The sequence below is a fragment of the Ovis aries genome, chromosome 13 (assembly GCF_016772045.2).
Source record: "Ovis aries strain OAR_USU_Benz2616 breed Rambouillet chromosome 13, ARS-UI_Ramb_v3.0, whole genome shotgun sequence".
NCBI classification, from domain to species: Eukaryota; Metazoa; Chordata; class Mammalia; order Artiodactyla; family Bovidae; genus Ovis; species Ovis aries.
This window is the reverse complement of record NC_056066.1, coordinates 10044862-10067759: the sequence shown is the minus strand read 5'-3', so window position 1 is coordinate 10067759 and position 22898 is coordinate 10044862. Positions and strand designations below refer to the sequence as shown.

Below are 22898 nucleotides of genomic sequence, written 5' to 3'. Positions count from 1 at the left end.
TCAGACATGAAATTAGGCGTTGGGTTACATTCTAGTCGGGAGACAAGGGATAAGCTCTTCTATAACGTGCAGAGAGTGATAACTGCTAAGAGAGAAACAACTCAGGGTAGGAGAGTTTGGTGACTGCGGTCTTGGATGGGATGGTGGGGAAGGAGGCTTTGGAGCAGAGCCCTGAGGAAGTGGGGGCCACGTTTCGTGTGCATTGAAGGCAGTCTTCTCTCCTGCGGCATATTTCATTCCCCAGGGGACATTTCTCAGTGTCTGGGGACATCTCACAGTCTTGGGGGAGGGATGCGTCTCACTGGCGTCTGGAGGGCAGAGGCCAGGGCCACTCCTAAGGATCCCGCAGTGGACAGGGTGGCCCTGCAAGCGGAGAACCATCTGGTTCAAAATGTCAGGCTGCCAGGGTTGGGAAACCTAGTCGGGGAAGGGAAGAGTACACAAGGACAGAGGAAGCAGTGGCCACAAAAGCAGAAGGAACCCCCTTAGGAACCCCTGAGGTGGGAGCAGGTTTGGAGAGCATCACAAAGCCGGTGTCCACGGAGAGGAGGGTGCTGGGGGCGCATGGCAGGAGGTCAGGGAGCGGTGAGGGCACGGGGAGCTCTCTAGAACCTTGCAAAGATTTTGGCTCTCATGGAGCAAAGGAGGCACGTAATTGACCCTTGCAGAGGAGGGGCCTGCCCTGACATCCCTGTGGCTGCAGAGGAGACCGTGGGCCCTGGCTTGGGCATGGGCTGGAGCAGCCGGGATTACTGCGGCTGTCTTGCTGGAGGCTCTGGTGCTTGGGGCCAGGGAGCAGTGCGGTGTTGTGGTTTGTTGTTAGATTGGGCGCATATTTTGAAGCTAGAGTCAGTAATGCGTGTTGAAGGGTTTAGAGAAAGACATGTGCAAAGGACAGCTTTTTTTTTTTTTTTTTTACTTTTTGTTTTGTATTGGGGTATAGCTAATTAACAATGTTGTGTTAGTTTCCTGTGAACAGCAAAGGGACTCAGCCATACACATACACGTGGACTCCCCTCCCATCCAGGCTGCCACATAACACTGAGCAGTGTCCCGTGTGCTATGCAGTGGGTCCTTACTGGTTATCCATGTTACATACAGCAGTGTGTAGTGTACGTGTAGTGTTAGTTACTCCCTTACTATCCCTTCTCCCTGACAACCATAAGCTCCTTCTCTAAGTCTGTGAATCTTTATTTTATAAATGAGTTCATTTGTATCTTCTCTTTTTAGCTTCTGCATATAAGGGATGTCATATGATATTGCTCCTTCTCTGTCTGGCTCACTTTACTTAATATAATATTTTCTAGAAACATCCATTGGAGAAGGAAATGGCAACCCACTCCATTGCCTGGAGAATCCCAAGAACGGGGGAGCCTGGTTGGCTGCTGTCTGTGGGGTCGCACAGGGTCAGACAAGAGTGAAGTGACTTAGCAGCAGCAGCAGCAGCAGCAGATCCATCCATGTTGCTGCAAATGGCATGATTTCATTCTTCTTAAATGACTGGTTAATAGTCCGTGATATGTGTATCACATCTCCATAACCCATTCCTCTGTCAGTGGACAGTCCGTTGCTTCCATGTCTTGGCTGTTCTAAACAGTAGGACAGCCTAGTTTTTGGTCCAAGCAACTGTAAGGAAGATTGGCATTTAGTGAGAAGGGCCGTTGTGCAGGTGTGGGAGGCAGTGGGAATCAAGGATTGAGCTTTCAAGGTGTTAAGTTTGAGCTGCCTGCTTGGCGTTGCCACAGGTATATCGAGGCAGGGGGATTTGTACACGAGGGTGGAGTTTTAAGGGAGAGGTCTGCCTGCCTTCCCCTTAATTTGAGATTTGATCATTATTAGCATGCTGTTGAGCTCTCTGTGTCTGTAGATTCTACATACATGGATTCAACCCACCACTGATGGAAAATGTTTTGGGGAAAAAAACTTCAGATAGTTCCCCAAGATAAAGACTTGAACTTGCCTTGCTCCAGCAAATATTTGCATAGCATTTTCACTATGTTTGCAATGACTTGCGTAGCATTTACATTGTATTAGGTATTATAAGTAATCTAAAGATGAGTTAAAGTATAAGGGAGGATGTGTGTAGAATATATGCAAATCATCTCTTATGATGCTCATAAGAGACATGAGCATCCTTGGATCTTGGTATCCGAGGAGGTCCTGGAACCAACCCCCTCTAGGATATACAGGGATGACTGTGTAGATTGCTAGTAAATTCAGGAGATTGTCGAGTCCCTGGGATCAAAGACTCCATGGAACGGGAGAGTGCCAGAGGGAGGAAGTGGAGGACCACAAGTAGGGAAGTCTTTGGAGGTGGTTTCCTCTGAAGGGGCACAGAGAAGTTGGTGGTAGCTGCAGGGTGATGCAGGGCCGAGGGAGGTGGTGGCGGTGCGTGGTGGGAGCCCTGCAGGTGGGGGTGGTCGGTGGGTAGAAGGTGCTGCAGGGCACCGAGGGTTAGCTGCCTCCAGTCCATGGGAGATAGTGCACAGGAAGGGGTTGACACGCAGAGTGGGACCCTAGTCACTGGCAACAAGAACCAACGAATCAGGAGACTTCTAGGAATTAAGTGAAGTAAAGGTTCTGAAGAGGGGGAAAGATTACCTTGTAGTCGACTGGTCCCAGACCCCTTCCTTGGGAAGGCAAGATTTGAGCTTAGCTTCGTGTGAGTGTGTGTGCATTTATAACATATGTATATGAATCTTTATCTGGCAATAAATGTAATTCATTTTATATTGAGCTTTTTATATGTTCCAAGCTCGCTTTGCCCACCATATGCCAGGATTTCAGCACGAAGTTTATGATCCTTTTTTCTTGCAGGTTTTTTCGTGAGCAATAAAAACATCGCTCATTTTTAACACTTCCGTGCTCATGCTTGAGCTCAGTCAGTCTGACTTTTTGCGACCCTGTGGACTGTAGCCTGCCAGGCTCCTCTGTCCATGGGATTTCCTAGGCAAGAATACCGGAGTGGAAAAAAAAAGAATACTGGAATGGGTTGCCGTCGCTTTCTCTAGGGGATTGTCCCCACCCAGGGGTCGAACCCCTGTCTCCTTCTGCTCTTATACTGCAGGTGGATTCTTTACCACTGACCCAGTGGAGAAACCCGTGTTAAGTCTAACAAGCACCCAACAGGAAGTTCTCTTTTCCCAAAGTAACCTCTTCCTTTTCTTTCCCTCCTGATTCCAGGAACAGACTCTGGCCCTAAGGAAGGAAGGGATTGGGGTTGTTTTGGACTCCGAGCTGCCCCATCTGATCGGCATCTATGACGACCTTCTGAGCACTGGCATGATCCTGTACCACTTGAAGGTAGAAACTGCTTACCTGGAACATTCTCAGTTTGGTTTCAGCTTTCCCTCGGACACTGGCAAGGTTTAGTGTAATAACTCCGTGTCCATGAACACGCTGTGATGGTGAAGAATGTGCAACAAATCCTCGAGCTCTTTGGGGATTTTCAGCAGTTCATTGGGATTCTCTGGCATTAGAAATTCCTGTTCTATGTAATCCTAAAGGTAAATGAAGATCTGTTCCCTTTGCCTTCTAATTTGTAGAACCAGTAAGAGGGAGGTAAGGAACACAAAGACAGACTTAGGAAGAAGAGCTCCCAGCACCTAAACTGCGATTGCTTGTATGTACAGTTTTCTGGTCGCTCAGGTTAATTACGAAGTTGTGTCTGAAAGTTGCTCAGTCATGTCCGACTCGTTGCGACCCCTTGGACTGTAGCCCGCCAGGCTCCTCTGTCCATGGGATTTTTCAGGCAAGAATACTGGAGTGGGTTGCCATTTCCTTCTCCAGTGGATCTTCCTGACCCAGGGGTCGAACCAGGACCCCCTGTGTTGCAGGCAGATTCTTGAACCACCAGGTCCCACCTACATGATTGGGCCTGCTCCCAAACAGAGTAGCCCTTTCATGAGATAAGAATTTCCTTATCCGCATCAGTGATGGGCTCTGTAACCTTGACTTCAGTATCTTTTCTCTGATCCATGACTTACAATGGGAAGAGTATCATACTGTGTTTTGCGGGCTCCCCTAAACCGTATGTTTAGACACAAAGAAACCTCTGGCTGCTGGAGGAGAGACTTGTTGGAAAGGATTGGGAAAAGCCGTGGGATTGCAGTCACGGGTAGGTTACTGGTGCCGAAACAGGAGGCCAGCCTTGCTGAGCCCTGAGCCTCAGGAGTCCTGTGTCCTTTTCCGGACACCATGCACTATAGTTACAGAGCCTCGGGGGACTCTGCCTCGACCAGAGCTCGCCCACCTGGCAGCAGGTTTCTGGGGCTTCCATGAAAGATGGAGAAGAGACCATTCTTCATGTTCTTCCTGATAAATTTTGCTTGGCTTTTCTCCCTAGGAAGGTCAGACATATGTCGGCAGAGAAGATGCTTCGACAGAACAAGATATCGGTGAGAATCTTGATCAGCTTCCTCTCCCCAGTGGTTTTTAAGAAATCATTTAATGAATTTGCTTTTGAATGACTGACTTTGAAGTAATTATAAAAAAGAAAACATTTCAAATGCAGCATTGATCAGAATGTGTGTTTCCATAATTTTGAACTCAGCTCAAATGACCAACACCGAACGCTTAGTGAATAGAATGGAACAGAATGGAGCTGCGAATCCTCTGCCCATGCCCCACAGGCCTTCTGTCCTCAGCCTAGTCTTTCAAGTGAGCTGTTCTTTAAACCACTCGGCTCTTGTTGCAGTGGAGATATACAAACAGGTACAGATAAACGATATAAGTTCCTTTAATGGGAAATCCTTCGCACACAGGCGAGGACGGAAAGTAGGCTACACACATGCCCAGCATTCACACACACAGAGCAGCGTTTCCTGGCTTTTCCCACAGTCTCTGTGAGGCACCCGGCTAACCAGGGCTTTAACCCCTGAGCCCAGTGAGGTCTTGACAGGCTTTATAGCGTAAATTAGAGCGTGCATGTGGTGATAGTGGACTGTGTGTCTGTCTGTGTGGTGGAGGGGCCAAGGTGGGGATTGGCAGGGGAAGAATTGTATCTTTTCAGCTGGCTTTTAGAAATGCTGGCAATGAACTTGCTTTCTTGCCCAGTGTAAACTATTAATCAAGTCCACGTGTATTTACTGTTTATCGTGAACTTGGGAGAGCTGGAAACCAATTCCTGGAAGTCTCTGGGTGAAACTAAGCATCAGGCCTCTTCTCATCGTTAAGTTATGTGTTGACCTTAGGGTTTGTTGTACGTGATGCTAAGTGCCCAGCACACGTGTTTTCTGTGAACAGGAAAGTTCTGTTCACAGTGCAGGTCTGTGGCGCAAAGTGGAAGCTGTTTGGTTTGTGCTTCTGAGCAGCTGGCCAGGAACTACGCCTGAAATTATGTAGGTTTTTGTGACTGGGTTTGTGTCTGTGCCTGACCACGAGTCACAAGGAGGGTGGTCGGGTAGGAGTAGGTAGCCCTTGGCAGCCACACGCAATGAGAGGTCTGTGGAGGTCAAGTTCACCTCAGGACTTCTGGAGACTTCTTGGGCGTCCCAAGAGTCATGCCCTCCCATGTTCATCTTTCACCTTCGGTCTGTGCTCCTGGAATGCAGTGTCAGTAAGAGTGGAGGTCACAGTAAGTAAGTCCTTGAACCATGGGGCCATCTGTCCCTTCCATTTTACTGGGACCTTCAGGTAACTGGAGGAGGAAGTTCATTCAGACTCAAGCAAAGCGTGTCAGCGGTAATCAGCTAAGTCACATTCCTCAGCTGTTTTTTCCTGAAGATGAAATCCTTTGTTTCAGGTGATATCCGGACCCACTGAGTGACATGCAAGAGCTGGTTCTGTCAGTTGATGCTGTGAACTCCTGAAGTTCAGTTTTCTCACTAAACATGAGTGTTCCCCTCACAGTTCAAACTGAGAAAATAAATGAAGGTTGGGAATCATTGTGCCAGGCACCGAAGGACACCCTTTCTCCCTCTGTTTCCCACCTCAGTTCTTCACGGCCTTGACTTGGAGAGCGAGCACTGCGTCTTTGAGAACGTTGGGGGGACGGTGACTCTGATCCCCCTGCGCGGGTCCCAGTGCTCTGTGAACGGCGTTCAGATCCTGGAGGCCACACACCTCAACCAAGGTATTGGCTTTTGGTTCTCAGTTCTTTGTACACGTCTTTTCTTAAAAACAAGTTGGCTAGGTAATGGGAAGCGTGTGCATCCTAGGACTAATTACTGTCCAGGTGAAAAAAGGATGGAGGCGTCATTAGACTCTTCTCTGTTTTGCTGGAGCATTTCTTTATAAAATGCCCGTCGTCTTGTTGCGTTAAACTTCAGTGTTGTGGCTTAAAAGTTACTGCTGCTATGGAACTGTGACTTTAAAGGAATTTATTAAGTTAAGGAAAGTGCTCTTCAGGTGCAAGTCCTTAACACAATGGCTTCTTTTAATAATTTTATTACCTAATTTATGTTATTTTTATGACCAATTATAACTATAACATACAGGATCGTGTATAAAATATTTTTTTATTTTGAATTAATTTCTATATTACAGAAAGTTTGCAAGGACTTTTTCAGGTCATTTGAGAGTTAATTGCTCAGCATCCCTGAGTACTTCAGTGTGTTTCCGTCAAGCAGTGGTGTTCTTGTATATAATTACAATGCAGCCATCCAAACCGAGGAAGTAACAGGTGTGTTTCCACCATCTGATTTCAGACACCCTTTGAGCTTGGCTGTTTGTCCCAACAGTGTCCATTACTCAGTTGCCACGTCTCTCTAGTCTCCTTCAGTCTGGACATGTCAGATACGCTGTTGACTGTCCTGCATAAATGTAGAATTTATCTGATGGTTCCTTGTGAGTTGACTACTATCATTTTTTGACAGGAACATCAGAGAAACGGTGCTGCACTTTTCTCACATCTTGTTACCTGATTTTTACCTGTCGCGTCACTGAGGGTATTCATGTTGATCATTTAATTAAGGAGCAGGATGCTAGGCTTCTTCACTGTGAAGTTACTCTTTCCCCCCTTTCTAGTTAGTGAGGATATCGGGAAGGTACTTCAGAATCATAAATATTCTGTTCTTTGTCCTTTGTACTTTCACCCTCTGGTTTTGAGATCAGTTGGGGTTTTTTGAGGAGGGGACATGGTCGGATTTAATTTTTATTCTGATGGCTGCCAAGTGCTGATTTTCTTTCTACACTTATCAGTTGGCTTTTTACTGTAAGAAAGAGCTTTCTTTTGTTGCTATTTATTTATTTGTTCATCTATTTAAATCAGCAAGGTTACTTGTGTTGCTATTTTATTGGTAAGTTTGGTCATTTTCTATTATTGCTAATTTTGATGCTCAAATTGTCCTGGATTTGGGAATTCTTTCAAGTTGGGTTTTTTTGTTGTTGTTGTTCTTTTGGTTTGTCCCTATTGTCTGTGATTACTTCCTTACTTTCTGACAAATGAGGTAGTCCAGGCTCATCTTTTACTTTTCTGGAATCAGCCAGTTCTGCTTCCTTTTAGTGGAGAGTGGGATTTAAAAACCAAGATCTGGGCACTCGATGTGCTCATCGCTCATTGAAGTGTTGCTGCTCACATCAGAGTTGGGAAAAATGTGTGTGTGTGTATAGCATATACAACTCTACTTCTGTATCTGTTTATATTGATACAGTGAAATATCTGTATTTCAGTACCTGTATTTCTAACCAGGAGTTCATGCCAATACCTCTAATTCCAACCCAGCACCATAGAATTCTTTCTAGCTTTCTCCTGTTTCTGATTTGTAGCCCCTTTTTTGACGGTGATGAATTGGACTCCCGTTCTGTAACCAGCACCCCCTCACTTCCGCCCTCTCCTCATTCTAGGACCCTCCTCTTCTTGCTCAGGCTGTGACGCCCCACGCTGGGCCACCAGTACACTCGCCCTTCTAGGGCAGACACACCTTCCTCACCTCACGCCGAAACGGCCTTCCTTTCCCGGTCTGATGCTTGCTTTGTCCAGCCCTGTCTAATGGCTTTCGTACTGAACTTTGCAAGAAGGAGAGGAAGAAAGATGTCGACGTTATTGTTAGGTAAAAGACGACCAGGACGCCAAAAAGAGTGTCTAACAGGCTTGAATGGCGAAGCGCTAATGGGCGGGGTTCCTGGACCTGAACGAGGCAGGTCGAGGAAGTCCGCGCCGGACTGTGTTGGGGGGTGGTTTATATACCTTTATTGTGAGGGATGGTCTGGCAAGATCGCTACAAAAGGTACAGTTAGTAGATGGGGGTTTGGATAGGTTGTTAGGTCGAGGTGTTGTGGGCTGATAGGTCCTTTACGTGGCTGGGGTGGGGATTGTTTTAGCTGGCGGTGTGCTGTCATTGGTCCTCGGGATCTGGGAGGATCTTTCCGTTAGGGACTTTCCTGCCCGCGGGAGAGAGGCAGCCCATCATGGCCCCCGGGGTCCGGCCTTACAATTATATCTTAAGCTCTTTTTGGTATATTATACATAGTTTTTATGGTTTTTCATGCTTACATACTATAACATGTCTGTGACATAGGAATTGTACAGATGGGGTCTGGAAAGCATGTAGTTTTATCGGTGTTAGTGAAGTTATACAAGAAATCAGTTGCAAGGAGTTATCTGAGAAACAAAGGGCATGGAGCATGGACAGAGGTGATCATGCTTTCTTAGGAGGTACATAGAGTCCATTGGAGACATTCTAAACCCAGCTGATGGAGCACCCGCCCACGGACCATCTCCAAATCATCCACCCATTCATCTAGCCGTTGATGTCTCCATCACTTTCCACTCTCAGTATTTTTCAGTTTCAAGGTTAATTGAGCTTGGGAGATAGCTGGTGCCCTGGAACTGGCCAGGAAGGCCCAGGGTCAGCAGGAGTAGGTGACCAGCCCAAACAGAGGACGCAGTGAGAGCCTGGTGATCATCACCAAAGCAGCGTTCCCTGCTCTTTTGCAGCCAGGACAGCGGCCCTGACAATAAGGGCAGCAGTGCTTGCCAGGCAGCGCTGTTAATCGTGGTGAGAAGCTGTCTCTGCCCTGGGCCCAGAAAGTCACCATAACTGGCTGGCAGACAAGATGTCGCCATGTAAGGCTCTTCAGTGGCAGCCCCTGCCTGGGAACACACAGGCCCTCGTGTGAACAGCAGGGCTAACTAGAGGGCACACAGCTGACAGATGACCCCGCAAAAGAATTCTGTAACTGGATCTGGACCACAGCCAGACCACCTGGCTGTCCTCTGTCAGGGCCTCAGGACCTCCGGTAAGGGTTCTGCTGCTGTTGCTTCAGGCAGCAGGGTGGTGCAGGGGTCATGATGAGAGGCGAGGGCTGTGTCTCCATGTCCAGCAGAGACCTCTGTGCTGGCTGCGTCTCCCTCAGTTAGGTCAGAGGGAGGTGCCCTTGTGACGATGACTGTGTTTACTGTTACAGAATTTTATAAGCAAGTTGTGCTGGTTTTCAATATCCTTGTTAATGCATGAGTACACTTCTGGAATCATTTTGAAATATCTCATGCTTCTGAGGTTCACTGGTGTATAAAGTGTAGATCTAATTTAATTTTTCCCCACTTTGGTATACCATTAGCATAAACCTTCCCACCACCTCCCTTTGAAGAAACTTAGTTTACCAAAAATAAAAAGTCATGTCTATTTCTTGGCTCTCTACTTTGTTCCAGGACTCTGTGTTTCTACTTTTGTGCCTTTATCACACAGTTTTAATGCTTAATGTGTTATGTCGCTGTTGTTACCCGGTTGCTAAGCTGTGTCCAACTCTTTGTGACCCCATGGACTGCAGCACGCCAGGCTTCCCTGTCTTCCACTATCTCTCAGAGTTTGCTCAAATGCATGTTCATTGAGTTGGGGGTGCTATCTAACCATCTCATCCTCAGCCGCCCCGTCTCCTCCTGCCCTCAATCTTTCCCAGCATCAGGGTCTTTTCAGATGAGTCAGCTCTTTGCATCAGGTGGCCAAAGTATTGGAGTTTCAGCTTCATCATCAGTCCTAGAATACTTATAATATGCTATAATGTCTGTTTTTATCTGGGTAGTTTTTCTGTTATTCATGCCTCTGAATTTTTTCAAAATTTTAGAATTGTTTTGTTGTACTAAAACGTCCTTTGACAAGTTAAGATTCTAATTTCATTCAGTTTGCTCACATTAAAAAAAAAATGTATTTCCATCTTGACACTTGGGTTTACTCACTATGCCTCTTCTCATATTTGAATTTTCATCTATTTTCTCCAGTAAAACTTTGAAGATTTTTAATTTATGTACTTGTTGAACTGTGTTTATTCATGTATACAAAATTCTGAACATAGCTGTATACATTAACTGCTCAAAAACAGAAAGGAAAAAGCCCTTTCTTATATTCATTCTATAATCATCTGTTTTGATCATTTTGGGCACAAAGGAAGATGTCGACTTAAAACTGGGTGGAAAAGAGGCCCACAGAATTCTGTTGTCTGGCGCCAGGAGTTCTGAGTGCGTTGTTCTTCCAGATGCAGCCTGGCGTGCCTGTGGAATCACTCTCAGGGAGTTAGAGAAGGGGTTTCAGTTGGGGTTGGTTTGGGGACGTTCTTTAGCGTGCGCAGTGCCTGAGTACAAACGGCCCACGGGTGTCAGTGTCAGCTGCTGGATCTGCCTGGCTCTGTCGTCCGGCCATCAGGCGGTCTTCTCCTGTGCATTCCCTGCCCCAGGCGTGTTTCCCTGGAGCCTCTAGAACTTACAGCACCCGCAGTCCTGGCCACTGGGTGCTGAGAAGGCTGCTGAGGGGATTCTAGTGCCCACCTGCTGTGCTATGGGTTAGTCTCTTGTGGATTTTCCTGGAAGCTGACTGTTAGGTGCAGTGATGTTTTTGTGAGAAAATGAGTCCAGAATTCTAAACAGCATACTGAAAAGGGAGCATATCTTTTAGAGCATATCTTGTTTCATATGTGAACAGCCTAAAATTTAGTATTTAGTATTGGAGTTATCGTCCCATCATCCTGTAAAAATTACTAGCTTATTCATTTAGGTCATGGAAATGGCATATAATTCCATTGTTGTTCAGTCATTAAGTCATGCCCAACTCTTTGTGACCCCATGGACCAGAGCACGCCAAGTTTCCAAGTGTGCTCCCATTCTCGTCCACTGAGTCCGGGATGCCACCTAATAGCGTTATTCCTTCGTCATCCCACTGCCGTCTGTTTATGTGGTGATGATTATGTCTCTGGTTCTCTTGTGGAATGGAGCATGGAAGGTAAATAATAAATGTGTCTCCTGTGCAGCGTTTTCATCAAGTGGTTTTTAAATCTTAAAACTTATAAAGTCCATCTGAAAAATATGCATATTCGAGTTCTAGGAATGGCTAGAACTAACTTTTTGAACTTCATATTGAAGCTATGACTTGTCCTAGGAAAGTAGGAGTCCTAATTGGCATTCAGGGTTAACTTGAATTGTCAGGATTATCTTCCCCTTCAGGGCACTCTTAATTGTTTTATTACCCTGCTGGCATGGTTTTCAGACCTGATGGACTGAGTTCCTCTGGAATTCTACTGTGTTGCTCAGCAGCTTTCTCAGTGTGGATGTCAATGAAATTGACAGAAAAATGCTAAAGCATTAAAACACAGTGCACTGAATATAAATGCCACAGTAGGTCTTAGGGCAGAGAAATGTGAGCCAACTTTATGTTTCAGGGCATTACAGAAGGGAGGTAAAATGGTAACTTAAAAAAAAAAACCCTGCACACTTTAAGACTGTAAGATCCCTTCAAGGGAAAAACATGTATTTTTCTTCGGAAAATTAAGGGTTAGAAATCTCCATTTAAATTTTCTTGAAATTTTTTTTTTTTGGAGATTACTAAAGTAAGAACTGGAACATGTTTTTTAAACAGAGAAAATATGATATATTGTTTGTGGTTACAAAACATGTAGCAAAAATAAAAAGATATGGATGAGACACATGCCTACTTCTTCAAAAATTTTGTTGAAGTATAGTTGACTTACACTGTTGTCTCTAATTTCTGCTATACAGCAAAGTGACTCAGTTATACAGATGCATTCTTTTACATATTCTCTTCCACTATGGTTTGTCTCAGGATATTAAATATAGTCCTCTGTGCTCTACAGTTGGGCCTTGTTATTCAATCCCAGACTCCCACGCCATCCCTTCTTTACTCCCCCTCCCTTGGCAGCCACAAGTCTGTTCTTTATGCCGCGAGTCTGTTTCCGTTTCATACATATGTTCATTTGTATAGTATTTGGGATTCTACCTCCAAGTGATATCATATGGCATTTGTTTTTCTCTAGGTCCATCCATGTTACTGCAAATAGCATTATTTCATTCTTCTTAATGGCTGAGTGGTATTCCATTTTATGTAGGTACCGCATCTCTGTTTATCTGTTCACCTGTCGATGGATATTTAGATTGCTTCCACGTGCTGGTTATTGTAACTGGTGCTGCTATGAACGTTGGGTGCATGTATCTTTTAGAATTGTGGCTTTGTCTGGGTGTATACCCAGGAGTGGGATTGCTGGATCTTACGGACACATGCCTATTTTAGAATAGTGTTAATCTTTGGAGAGAAGTCGGGAGGGGCTTAATCAGGCAGGAATTCAGGAGGATGTTCAGCTATAAGATTTTATTTTTCAAGGAAAAGAAAAAACCAAACTCCTCAAAAGGTATATGCACTTTATTAAAACCTAATAATAACAAGGACACAGATTAAAAACAGCAGGGTATTCATACTCCAAAAATGATCTTGGCTTTTACTCATGAAGCCATTTTTTAAAAAATTAAAAAAAATTTTTTTCATGAGACTATTTTTAAGTAAAGGTATCAAGAACAGAGACTGCAGATGTTAAAGTAACTGTGTTAACTCTGCGTTTGACTGGGTTTCTGGTTCACTAGCAGCTTCCTATCTTTTTACCAGTCTCTAGTATATTGTTGGGCTTCCCTTGTGACTCAGTTGGTAAAGAATCTGCCTACATTGCAGGAGACCCAGGTTCGATTTCTGGGTTGGAAGGGTCCCCTGGAGAAGGAAATGGCAACCCACTCCAGTATTCTTGCCTGGAGAATCCCATGGACTGTAGCCTGCCAGGCTTTTCTGTCCATGGGGTCGCAAGAGTTGGACACGACTTAGTGTCTAAACCACCACCACCAGTATATTGCTGGTGCTTGCGTGCTCAGTCACTCAGTTGTGTCCAACTCTCTGTGACTCTGTGGACTGTAGCCTGCCAGGCTCCTCTGTCCATGAGATTTCCCAGGCAAGAATACTGTAGGAGGTTGCCATTTTCTTCTCCAGGGAATCTTCTCAACTTAGGGATTGATCACACGTCTCCTACATTGCAGGCAGATTCTGTATTACCGAGCCACGTGGGAAGCCCCAGTAAATATTGCTGATACTTGGTATTTAAATGTCTCTTTCATCAGTATATTAGTAGTCATTTGGAAATGTGCTGGTTAGGCTGTGCCATAAAAGAGCACATCATGTAGTAATTCCTATTTCCTTATAAAAATCACTTAAGACACTTGTGAATGTCAACTAATAGAAGATATATCTGTGTTTAGCAGATTGTCACCATGGCAAGGGAAATTTTTTTACCTGTATCAGTCAACTGCCTTAACTTCTTTCAGATTGCATAAATAGTAGTTCCTCTGCCTTAATTATCTGATCAGTTCAGTTCAGTTCAGTTGCTCAGTCGTGTCCGACTCTTTGTGACCCCATGAATCGCAGCATGCCAGGCCTCCCTGTCCATCACCAACTCCTGGAGTTCACTCACACTCATGTCCATCAAGTCCATGATGCCATCCAGCCATTTCATCCTCTGTCATCCCCTTCTCCTCCTGCCCCCAATCCCTCCCAACATCAGAGTCTTTTCCAATGAGTCAACTCTTCGCATGAGCCTTAATTATAGGAATGTTTTAATCTGGTAAAGTCATTAGAAAGAAAAGTATTTGCTAATACTCTGAAAAGTAACTGTGATGACATGTATATTGTCTATGTCTACAACGCTGCACCTGAAGCTTTTCGCCTCTTTCTTGGGTCCTTCTAGGGACAGTGGTATGATTTGCAGCGTCGCATCAAACCTTGCTCTTCAATGGATGTGTTCTGTGAAGTGTGGTTTCCCTCACTCCCGTGATTGCATACAAAGAGGAGGCCTTTGCCAGAGAATGCGTTGACTCAGATGTCTAATCCCTGGGCCTTGAGTTGTTTTTGATAGTCTCAGACCTTAGTTGCTTTTTTTTTTCCTTCCATTTTTTTCATATGTTTAATATGAAATGTACAAAAAACAAATGAGGTATCATTAAAAATGTATTTCAACGTTTGTCCTATAATTTCTAGGAACTATTCTTTCTTATTTTAATTATTTTTTTCTTTTTAGTCCAGTATGCATATATTAAAGGTGACAGTCGCTAAACGTAACGAATTTTCCGTTCAGCATCAGTGGACTCCGCTGGTCTTGCTGGTTTGTCAGAGCCGTTGCGCGCTCGCCTCTCCCGTGAGCAGTGCTGCAGCAAGTCCGTCCGGGGACTTCACCCTTTGGTGCATTTGAATGTGCCATGCTTCAGCGCCAGAATGTACTTGCGTATATTCCAGCTCTTGGAGGGAGCAGGTGGAGTGGCGCTCAGGAGACTTGATAGCATTCTCATCTGCTGAAGGGCTGCTGTGAATTGTTCAGTGACAAATTACAAAAGAATTTTAGTGCAGCTAGAAAGGGAGATGAATTTTCGAGCAGTTTAGCCAAGCTGTCTGGAGAACAGAAGAGACCTTCCACACTTCACAGAAAGCCAGCAGATCACACTGTCTCATCTCCCCTTCAACTCCCTTGCTCTTGCCCTTAAGCTGTCATTAGATGTCTTCCTCTAATTGGAGATCCGCAAAGCTGACACCTGTCACTTGCACGTGTATGATTCCTTCAGTAGAGACTGTTGAGCGTCAGAGACCTAACTATTCTTAAAGACTATGCCCAGAGCCAGCGGCTCTTAGTGTGTCCCCAGATCAGCACAGTCGGCATTACCTGGGAGCCTTTCAAAATGCAGTTTCCTAGCCCCATCCCTGACCCACCCAGTCAGGACATCTGGGGACGGGCCCAGCAATCTAGATTCTTCTGACCCCACGAGTCCTTCAGGTGACTCCGATACACACTCTGGTATGAAGACGGAGGATAACCACACATTCCTGCCCCAGGCTTTGGCCCAGGAGACAACCGTTGGTCAGTTCCTTTAAACCCTTCTCTTCTCTTGTCTGAATCATTGCATTTATTGTTCGTGATCGCTCACAACTGAGGCGGAGGGTGCTGCTCCACGTTGGGCAGAACCAAAACTTGCCCTCTAGAGCAGCTTCAGACTGATGAGAAAGAGATTTACCCAAAGCTGAGTTCCGAAATGAATGAATTTGTCATAATGGTCCTTGGTGAAAAGTGACTTAGACTTGGGCCAAAGTGTCTAGTGAAGAATTATCTAAAGGCTGGAGAGTGGGTGAGGTGGGGAGCAGAGGAGCAGGAGAACAAGCAGCCGTGCCTGCTGAGTCTTGGCAGGTTTGGAGCACTCCCGGTTTGGCAGGGAGTAGCACACCATCCCAGGCTGGTGGCATGGGTTTTCTGCAGAAGGTGCTCACGAGTCAGGGGAACAAGAACGTATTCATGGAGGTGAAGGACAGCCCAGTTTTTATGTAGTCCAGAGGAGGCTTGAGGGTGAGCCGTAAAGAAAAGGAGTTGATGCGGTTAGGAGACTGTCCGTGTTTAGGGAGAGGGGAGAAGGGGGCATTTTGGAAGGAAGGCTGGAATGTGGACAGCTTGGTGGGTGTTGGAAGCAAGAGCTGAATAGTTGAGATTGTTACTGACAGAGTAAGCTGTATTGCTGGTAACAGAGAGTATGAGCTACTAGGTATGAATGGAAAGAAAATGACACAGCCCTCTGTATGTGGTTTTGCATCCCAGTGAATCCAACCAACAACTGCAGATTAAAACTATTCAGGGGAAAAGTTCCAGAAAGCAAAACTTGAAATTTTCCATGCTCTGGGAGTTATTTACATATCATTTACATTGTATTTACAACTATTTACATAGCATTGACATTCTGTTAGATACTCTGAGTAAGCTGGAGTAATTTAAAGTGTACAGGAGGCTGTCTGTAGGTATATGCAGGTACTATGCCCTTCTGCATAAGGGACTTGAGCGTCCCGGACACTGGTCTCCCTGGGGTGGGGGGAGGCGGTGTTCTGGACTCAAACCCTCATGGATAGTGAAGGGCCACTGTGCTGAGAGTTTGACCACTTAGTGTACTGTCTTCCATTCAGTGCTGCAGAATCGAATATTTTCTTGTCTACTGTATCTCCCCCGAGGTTTTAAGAGGAAAAGTTTCATCTCCCACTCACCCCACACCCACGCACATGCAACTGAAGATTGCTTTGGCAGGGATGGCGCTGGCACATCTTGAAATTTTATAAAGCTTCACACTGAACCTGTGTACACAGTTGGAGCAAATGATCCTTGTCGATTATTTGGCTAGAAATTTCAGTAATGAAGACTGAAAATCAGTTTTCTTTTATTCTCCAGAGTCCCAGAATCTAATTTGCAATTTTCACTTCACCAAAAGTGAACAAGGGGCTTCCCTGATAGCTCAGTTGGTAAAGTATCTGCCTGCAATGCAGGAAACCCTGGTTCGATTCCTGGGTCAGGAAGATCCCCTAGAGAAGGGATAGGCCACCTACTCCAGTATTCTTGGGCTTCCTTTGTGGCTCAGCTGGTAAAGAATCCGCCTGCAATGTGGGAGACGTGGGTTTGATCCCTGGGTTGGGAAGATCCTCTGGAGAAGGGAAAGGCTACCCACTCCAGTATTCTGGTGTGGAGAATTCCCTGGACAGTCCATGAGGTCACAAAGAGTCTGACACAACTGAGACGAAGTGAAAAAAAATTAAGTAAAAAAGTGGTTTATCTACAGCAGGAAGTTGCAAATCCACATTTGAATATAAATGTTGAAAAGGAGAGTACAGGGCCCAGCTGGCTTTTTGGTAAGGTGTCACATGCATTTACATCCTTCACAGATGCTAATGGGCTGCCTGATGACAAGCTTTATACCTGCTATGCTTGATGCCCAGTGCAGGTCCCTCACCTGAGCCCTCTGTCAGCCCCAAGCCGTGTGACCTGTAAGAATTTGTTAGTGTTCATGTAAAAATTGCATACCCTCTACCAGCACCATGACAAATCTTAAGTCTTCCCTGTCTTGCTGCCCCAAACCATTTTTGAGATGGAAGGATATTGCTGTATTTCAGGGGTCTTAAAAGCCAGTGTTACAAGAGTCCAAACCTAGGACATGTTAGATGTCAGATGTTCCTAAGTATCGGCACGTCAGTGGAGATTAGACTCTGTCAGATCCCCAGTTGGTGCTGTCATCTTATTTTAGTGTGAAGTATTTTAAAGATCTTTTATATGACTTGAAATTATCATATACAAGGAAAGTTTGTTTTAGCTCGAACTAGGGAATAAGAGCTTCACCTGTTCTGCCTCACTCAACTTTTCATGTGATAGCATTCCAGAAAATTTTTCCAGACAAGAGCTTTGCTTTGCTTTTTTTAATCTTTAAACTTTTTTGAAATTTGTTTTTAGTTGAAGGCTAATTGCTTAACTGTATTGTGCTGGTGTCTGCTGTACAACACTGTGAGTCAGCCGTAAGTATACATGTGGCCCTTACCCCTTGGGCCTCCCTCCCGCCCCCTCCTCACACCCTGCTTTTCTGCCTGCTGTATCGAAAATGAATACCTGTCCTTCAGAGTGTGGTTGAGCAAGGTGTTACCTTGTGTGTATGTTGGGGAGGAAGTTGCTGAGGAGGGGCTTTCAAAACTAGGATTAAATGCAGAAATTGGAGCCCTGAAGCAGAGTTTCAAATGGTTCCCCGCTTTTTGGCCAGGAAGCTCATATTACATTTGACCATGCCCTTTTGGGAATACAGTTCTTTTCCGTGTTTTTATTAATAGTAACTCAGAATGAAATAATTCAAACACCATCGCCTCAGAAATATTTATTTGACACCGTTTGATTTCAAACAGTTGATTTATTTGGGCTGTAGCAGAATTAGAAAAATCTCACATGAAATTTGAGGACTGTAATTAATAGTGATATTAATGATTATTATCACGACACTCCTTAGAAATCACTAGAAATGTGCACGTGATTAATTTGTTTCAGTGTGCCTGAAATATTAAGATAGAAAGTCTCCCATGAAGCCTTGTTCAGTGGTTTCGTTCACAAGAGACGTCAGTAAAGCTGTTTCTGCTGTTAACAAGCATCTTTGTCTACCTTTTATAATGTTGTTTCTTCTCTATCCCCTTTTAAGACTACCTGGGATTTGTCTGTCCTCAAGTGTTTAACAGGATCTCAAAATGCCATCGTATATTTCAGGGAGGTTTAGCTATACTCTGAACATGCAAATTAAGTGCATCACAGAAAGTCCATCTGCTGTGATTAATCGCGTTAACCTCAGATGAAGGAGTCAATCATAGAAAAATTGAGATCTAGAAGGAAGTGTTGAGGACTTGATGAGGGTGCCGAGCCCTTGAGGGTTTACTGCAGGCGGAACGCAGGCGCTGGGTCTCTTACGAAGGCCTTGCACAGCCAGTCACTCTCATCCATTCCTTCATTGCCTCTTTCCCTTCAGCTCTTTGCTTTTTAACTATACTCACAAGTCTCCTTTAAACAAAAATATCCCATGGGATCTGTTATCTCCCTGCTCCAGCTACCATGAACTCTCTTTCTCTTCTTACACAGACAGCTTCTTTTTCTGTTTTGTTTATTGAAGTGTAGTTGATTCATGTGTCAAGTATACAGAACAATACCCAAACTTCTTGAATGAGCTGTGCACTTGGGAGACCTCGACCACGACTTCCCTGGCTTCTGAGGTTTTCCTTCTCCCCCTCTGATGGCCCTTCTCTGTTTACTGTAGGGGTTCATCCTCTTCTACTCAGCCGTTAAAAGCTGAGTTCCTTTAGGTCCTCGGCATTGGGCTCTCTTGGTTCCCAGCTTTCTGTCCTCTCCTCAGGTGACTTTCCCACAGCTGTGGCTTCCTTTGTTAGAGATGACTCAAATGTATAGAAAGAGATGTAGCACACTCTCACACACACACACACATGCACATGTGTATGTACACACATCTACCTAGTATCTGTAGCGATGTATGTGTTTGTATGTATACGTGTGTATGCACAGATCCTTGGCTAGAGATATACATATGTATGTGTGTATAGCCATCTGTCTATGTATTTTGAGGTCTGTATCATATGTAAATTTTTTTGGTTATTGTTAGGATTAAAAAGCAATTCTTAATCCTCCAACTTTCTAAATTTCTTAATTTCCATCATTCAACAGAATGTACTTGACATAAAACCAGGGGTTCTTTCAAAAGTATACATGCCAACATCAGGAAAACATCGTAAAATATTCTATATTTTAGCACAGAGCACCAGATTATCAAAAATACGCATGTGTTTATGTGTATATATGTATATGAGTAAGTAGGTATGAAGGTGGGTAGGTTGGTAGATGGACAGATTGAGAGAGCTCCCAGCCTTTCTTCTGGAGCTTCACGCCCTTCTACCTGCAAAAGGCATCTCAAATTCATTATGTCTAAAACCAAACTCAGTATTTCTGCCCCAACCCGAGTTTGATCCTTTTCAGGTGTTCTCATTCGGTCTGAACAGCTCCCTAGCCAGCTAGTTAACAGCAAAGCCTAGCCAAGAGCCGTCTTCCTCACCTCCTGGTCCCTGTCTCTTGCCCAGTGTGAGTCCTGGCCATGTTATCTCCAGGTGTCTCCCAGTCTGTTCATTTCCCTTCTTCTTACGCCTCCCTCCCACCCAGTGCTGAGCCGCCCGCATCTTTGGCCCAGACAGCTGCAATAGTCAGTTGCCTTGTTTATCTACATCTCCTCTTGCTCTCTGGTTCATTTTTCAAACAGTAGAAAGAGTTGGACTTGAAACTCAAGTCCAGTCACGTGATGCTGCTGCTGCACAAAGGCCTTCAGGGTCTTCCTGCTGCCTGGACATGAAATCCAAGGCGCCTCCCTGTGTGCTGAGTGACCCGTGTGCTCTGTCCCTCCCTCCCTCTCAAGTCTCGTCTTGGGCAGTACTCTCCCTGGTTTCTGCTTCTGTGTCTCCCATCATCATCGTCTGTTCCTGTCTCCGCTGCATCTGCTTCCTGCCCCCCCAACCCCAGGAGCTTGTCTGAGGCACTGCCTCCCGCAGGGCATCCTTCCGTAACCTCTCCCTGCGCCCCGCTCTGTTCTCAGGTGCCCATGAGCCAGAGGCAGCAGCGCCTCCTTCGATTGCAGCTCTGAGTTTGTTGGTGAAGTTGTTTGCTACGTGACCTCTCTCTCCTTATTTACAAGCTCCCTACGGACAAGGCGTGTGTCTAACTCGTTCCTCTTTGCATCCTCACCCCAGTGCTTATCACAGTGATGAGCACAGTGAGTGCCCACGCAGTGTTTGTTGAGTGAACGGACGCACAGCGGCATCGTGTGAGAAGGAAGCACAGCCAGTGGGCTTGTTCAGGAAAGGAATGCAGTGGAGGAAAGAGAAGGGACCAGCCTAAACAGAGTCCGTTTTATGTGCCAAGCAGTCTTTACACACTATTTGGATGGAGGCAAGGAAGAGTCACCAGTGGTTTTGTTTTCTTTTGTAACTCCTCAAACATATTTTATGTGTATTTCATGCACATACATGGGTGGCAAGATTATTTTCATTCATTTAATACAATATGAAATATGTCTCTGAAATACTATCCTATTTTTCCATTAACATATTTTAGCAATTTTCACCTTGCATGGCTGAACATTTGATTAACAGGAAAAAAAAATTCGATTAGAGGTAATTAACACCTCAAATGAGATTGCCTTATTAATCTCTAATGTCACTTTAAGAGCATTAAATACACATATATCCTGGGCATGGCGGTTTGATTTTTGACTTTCTGTGTGGCACACGGTTTTGAGTCCCAGTCATAAAAGGCATGGGAAACACCTTTCTTCATTATGGTCACGGTGCCTTTCCATAATTGGGAAATATATGAATGCAGTTTTATGTGAGGAGGATAAGCAGATTGTTGGATGGATAATAGCCACTGCTGCCCTTCTGAGTCTCCCCAAACTGTGTCCTTCTCCTCTTGGCTCTATTTCTGCTAAATAACAGCAGTCACCAGAACAAGTACTTCGGTTACTCTCTTGGTTATGATCCAAACCCGTTAGGTTTTAACTGTATTGAATTTGAAGCTCCTTTGAGATTCTGAGATAGTACGTGAAATAGGCATATGGATATGCCAGTCTAAAGCTCCAGAGTGGCCATGTGGGATATCGATGGTACCTTCAGGGTCCAGGGGGAGCTGGTACCCAATAGAGACGGATGGCTGTGGCCAACCAGAAGTCACGTGTCCTGTCCAGGGGAGCCAGCAGGCAGCAGCCCAGTGACAGTACTGACCTCCTGACACCAGATCTCCTAATTTTTGAAGGGAAGCCAGAAACTCAGACTTTTATGTGAGAACTATGGAGTTTTCACTGTTGATTTTTTTTTTTTTTCCCAACTTCGCGTGGGATACACAAAACACCTCCAGGACCTGAATTTTTTCTTTGACCTTTGTGTTGCAAATTCTTTATCCTGGCTGCTAGTTCTCTGCGGTCTCTTTCTACCTCATCTGTCCAATATGGGTTCTTGCTGCTATTTCAGATGCCCTGTGTTTTGGCTGGACTTGACTCTCCTTTCTCCAGACTCAGGAGACCCATCCCTGGTCTCAGGCTTAGCTCCTCTCCCCGGTCACCCTCACATGGGGCACCTCTCTTGTCCTCTGCTTGTCCTGTGAGACCCAGCAGAGACCTTGATGCCAGAGTCTGTCTCCCCATTCTGCACCCTGAACTCATCACTTTGATCCTTCATGGTTGAAGACTTCTCATACAAATGTCTTATCTTCACAAATATGTTGCCTTCATTTTCAGGGCGAAGATTGAACATGGGGTCTGTACTGAAGGCTTGATAGACTCTCAGGTGTGATATGTGCTTGCGTGCTAAGTTGCTTCAGTCACGTCCAACTCTGGGCAACCTATGGACTGTAGCCCACCAGGCTACTCTGTTCATGGGATTCTCCAGGCAAGAATCCTGGAGTGGGTTGCCACGCCCTGCTTCAGGGGATCTTCCCAACCCAGGGATCGAACCTGCGTCTCTTATGACTCCTGCATTGATTGGCAAGTGGTTCTTTACCACTGGCGTCACCTGGGAAGTGGGACCAGCTCAGATAGTACATCTTTTAAATGCTTCCAGGGACGGGGAGTTCACTGCTTCCTGCGACATCTGTGCCAGCTTTGGACAGCTCCGACCTTAGAAAGCGCCTTGTTGCTTACTGGCTTAGTCAAGCTGAAAGTTGCCTCCCCACCTAATGATTTTGTTACCCTTGTGCATTTACATTCCATCCTTCTGCCCTTTGTACCGTGTGGACCCTTGTCAGTCAGAAGGAGCCCTTCTTGTGTGTCTGATGTAGCCATTTCAGTTTTAGCAGGATTTTCTCAAGAGGCAGCGTCTTTACAGGAGATAGACACTCCTCATGCATGTTTTCTTTCCTGTCAAATTCTGAGGGAGATTTTAGTAACAGTGACCTGTGCTCTGGCAGTTTCACTGCTTTTTCTGTTGAAAGTTTTTGCTTTCATTGGTATTAATAGACATTTCCTAAATTGGTGACCCTACGCTTTGTTTGCTTTCCCAACATCTCTTTGGTGAACTGCTTTCTGTTTTTCTTCTCAACAGTCAAAAGTCTTAATTATTTGTATATTAAGTTTTAAGTCTTGTATGATTTTGTAGTAGTTAAACCCCTCACTTCTGCCCTGGGTGACATAAATATTGCGACGCTTGGCTGTAAAAAAATAAAAGCATTTGAAGGTTTAGAATTGGCTTGTGTAAGCAGACTTTCGGGATGAAAGCCTCCTCTTGTTCCTGGGAATCCCATCTCAGCTGCGGAATTCCATGTTTAGAGTG

The 22898-nt window shown here is 45.1% G+C and overlaps 1 protein-coding gene across 6 annotated transcripts in view; it reads left to right on the top strand.

Moving 5' to 3' along the window:
- The window catches only part of KIF16B (kinesin family member 16B), a 300304-nt gene that overhangs the window by 138690 nt on the left and 138716 nt on the right, over window positions 1-22898 (top strand). For all 6 annotated transcript variants that reach the window (XM_012188149.5, XM_027976491.3, XM_027976490.3 and 3 more), the window contains 3 exons: window positions 3184-3303; window positions 4346-4397; window positions 5936-6073. In XM_012188149.5, the coding sequence (XP_012043539.2) occupies window positions 3184-3303; window positions 4346-4397; window positions 5936-6073 (310 nt within the window). The remainder of the gene's footprint in view (window positions 1-3183; window positions 3304-4345; window positions 4398-5935; window positions 6074-22898) is intronic.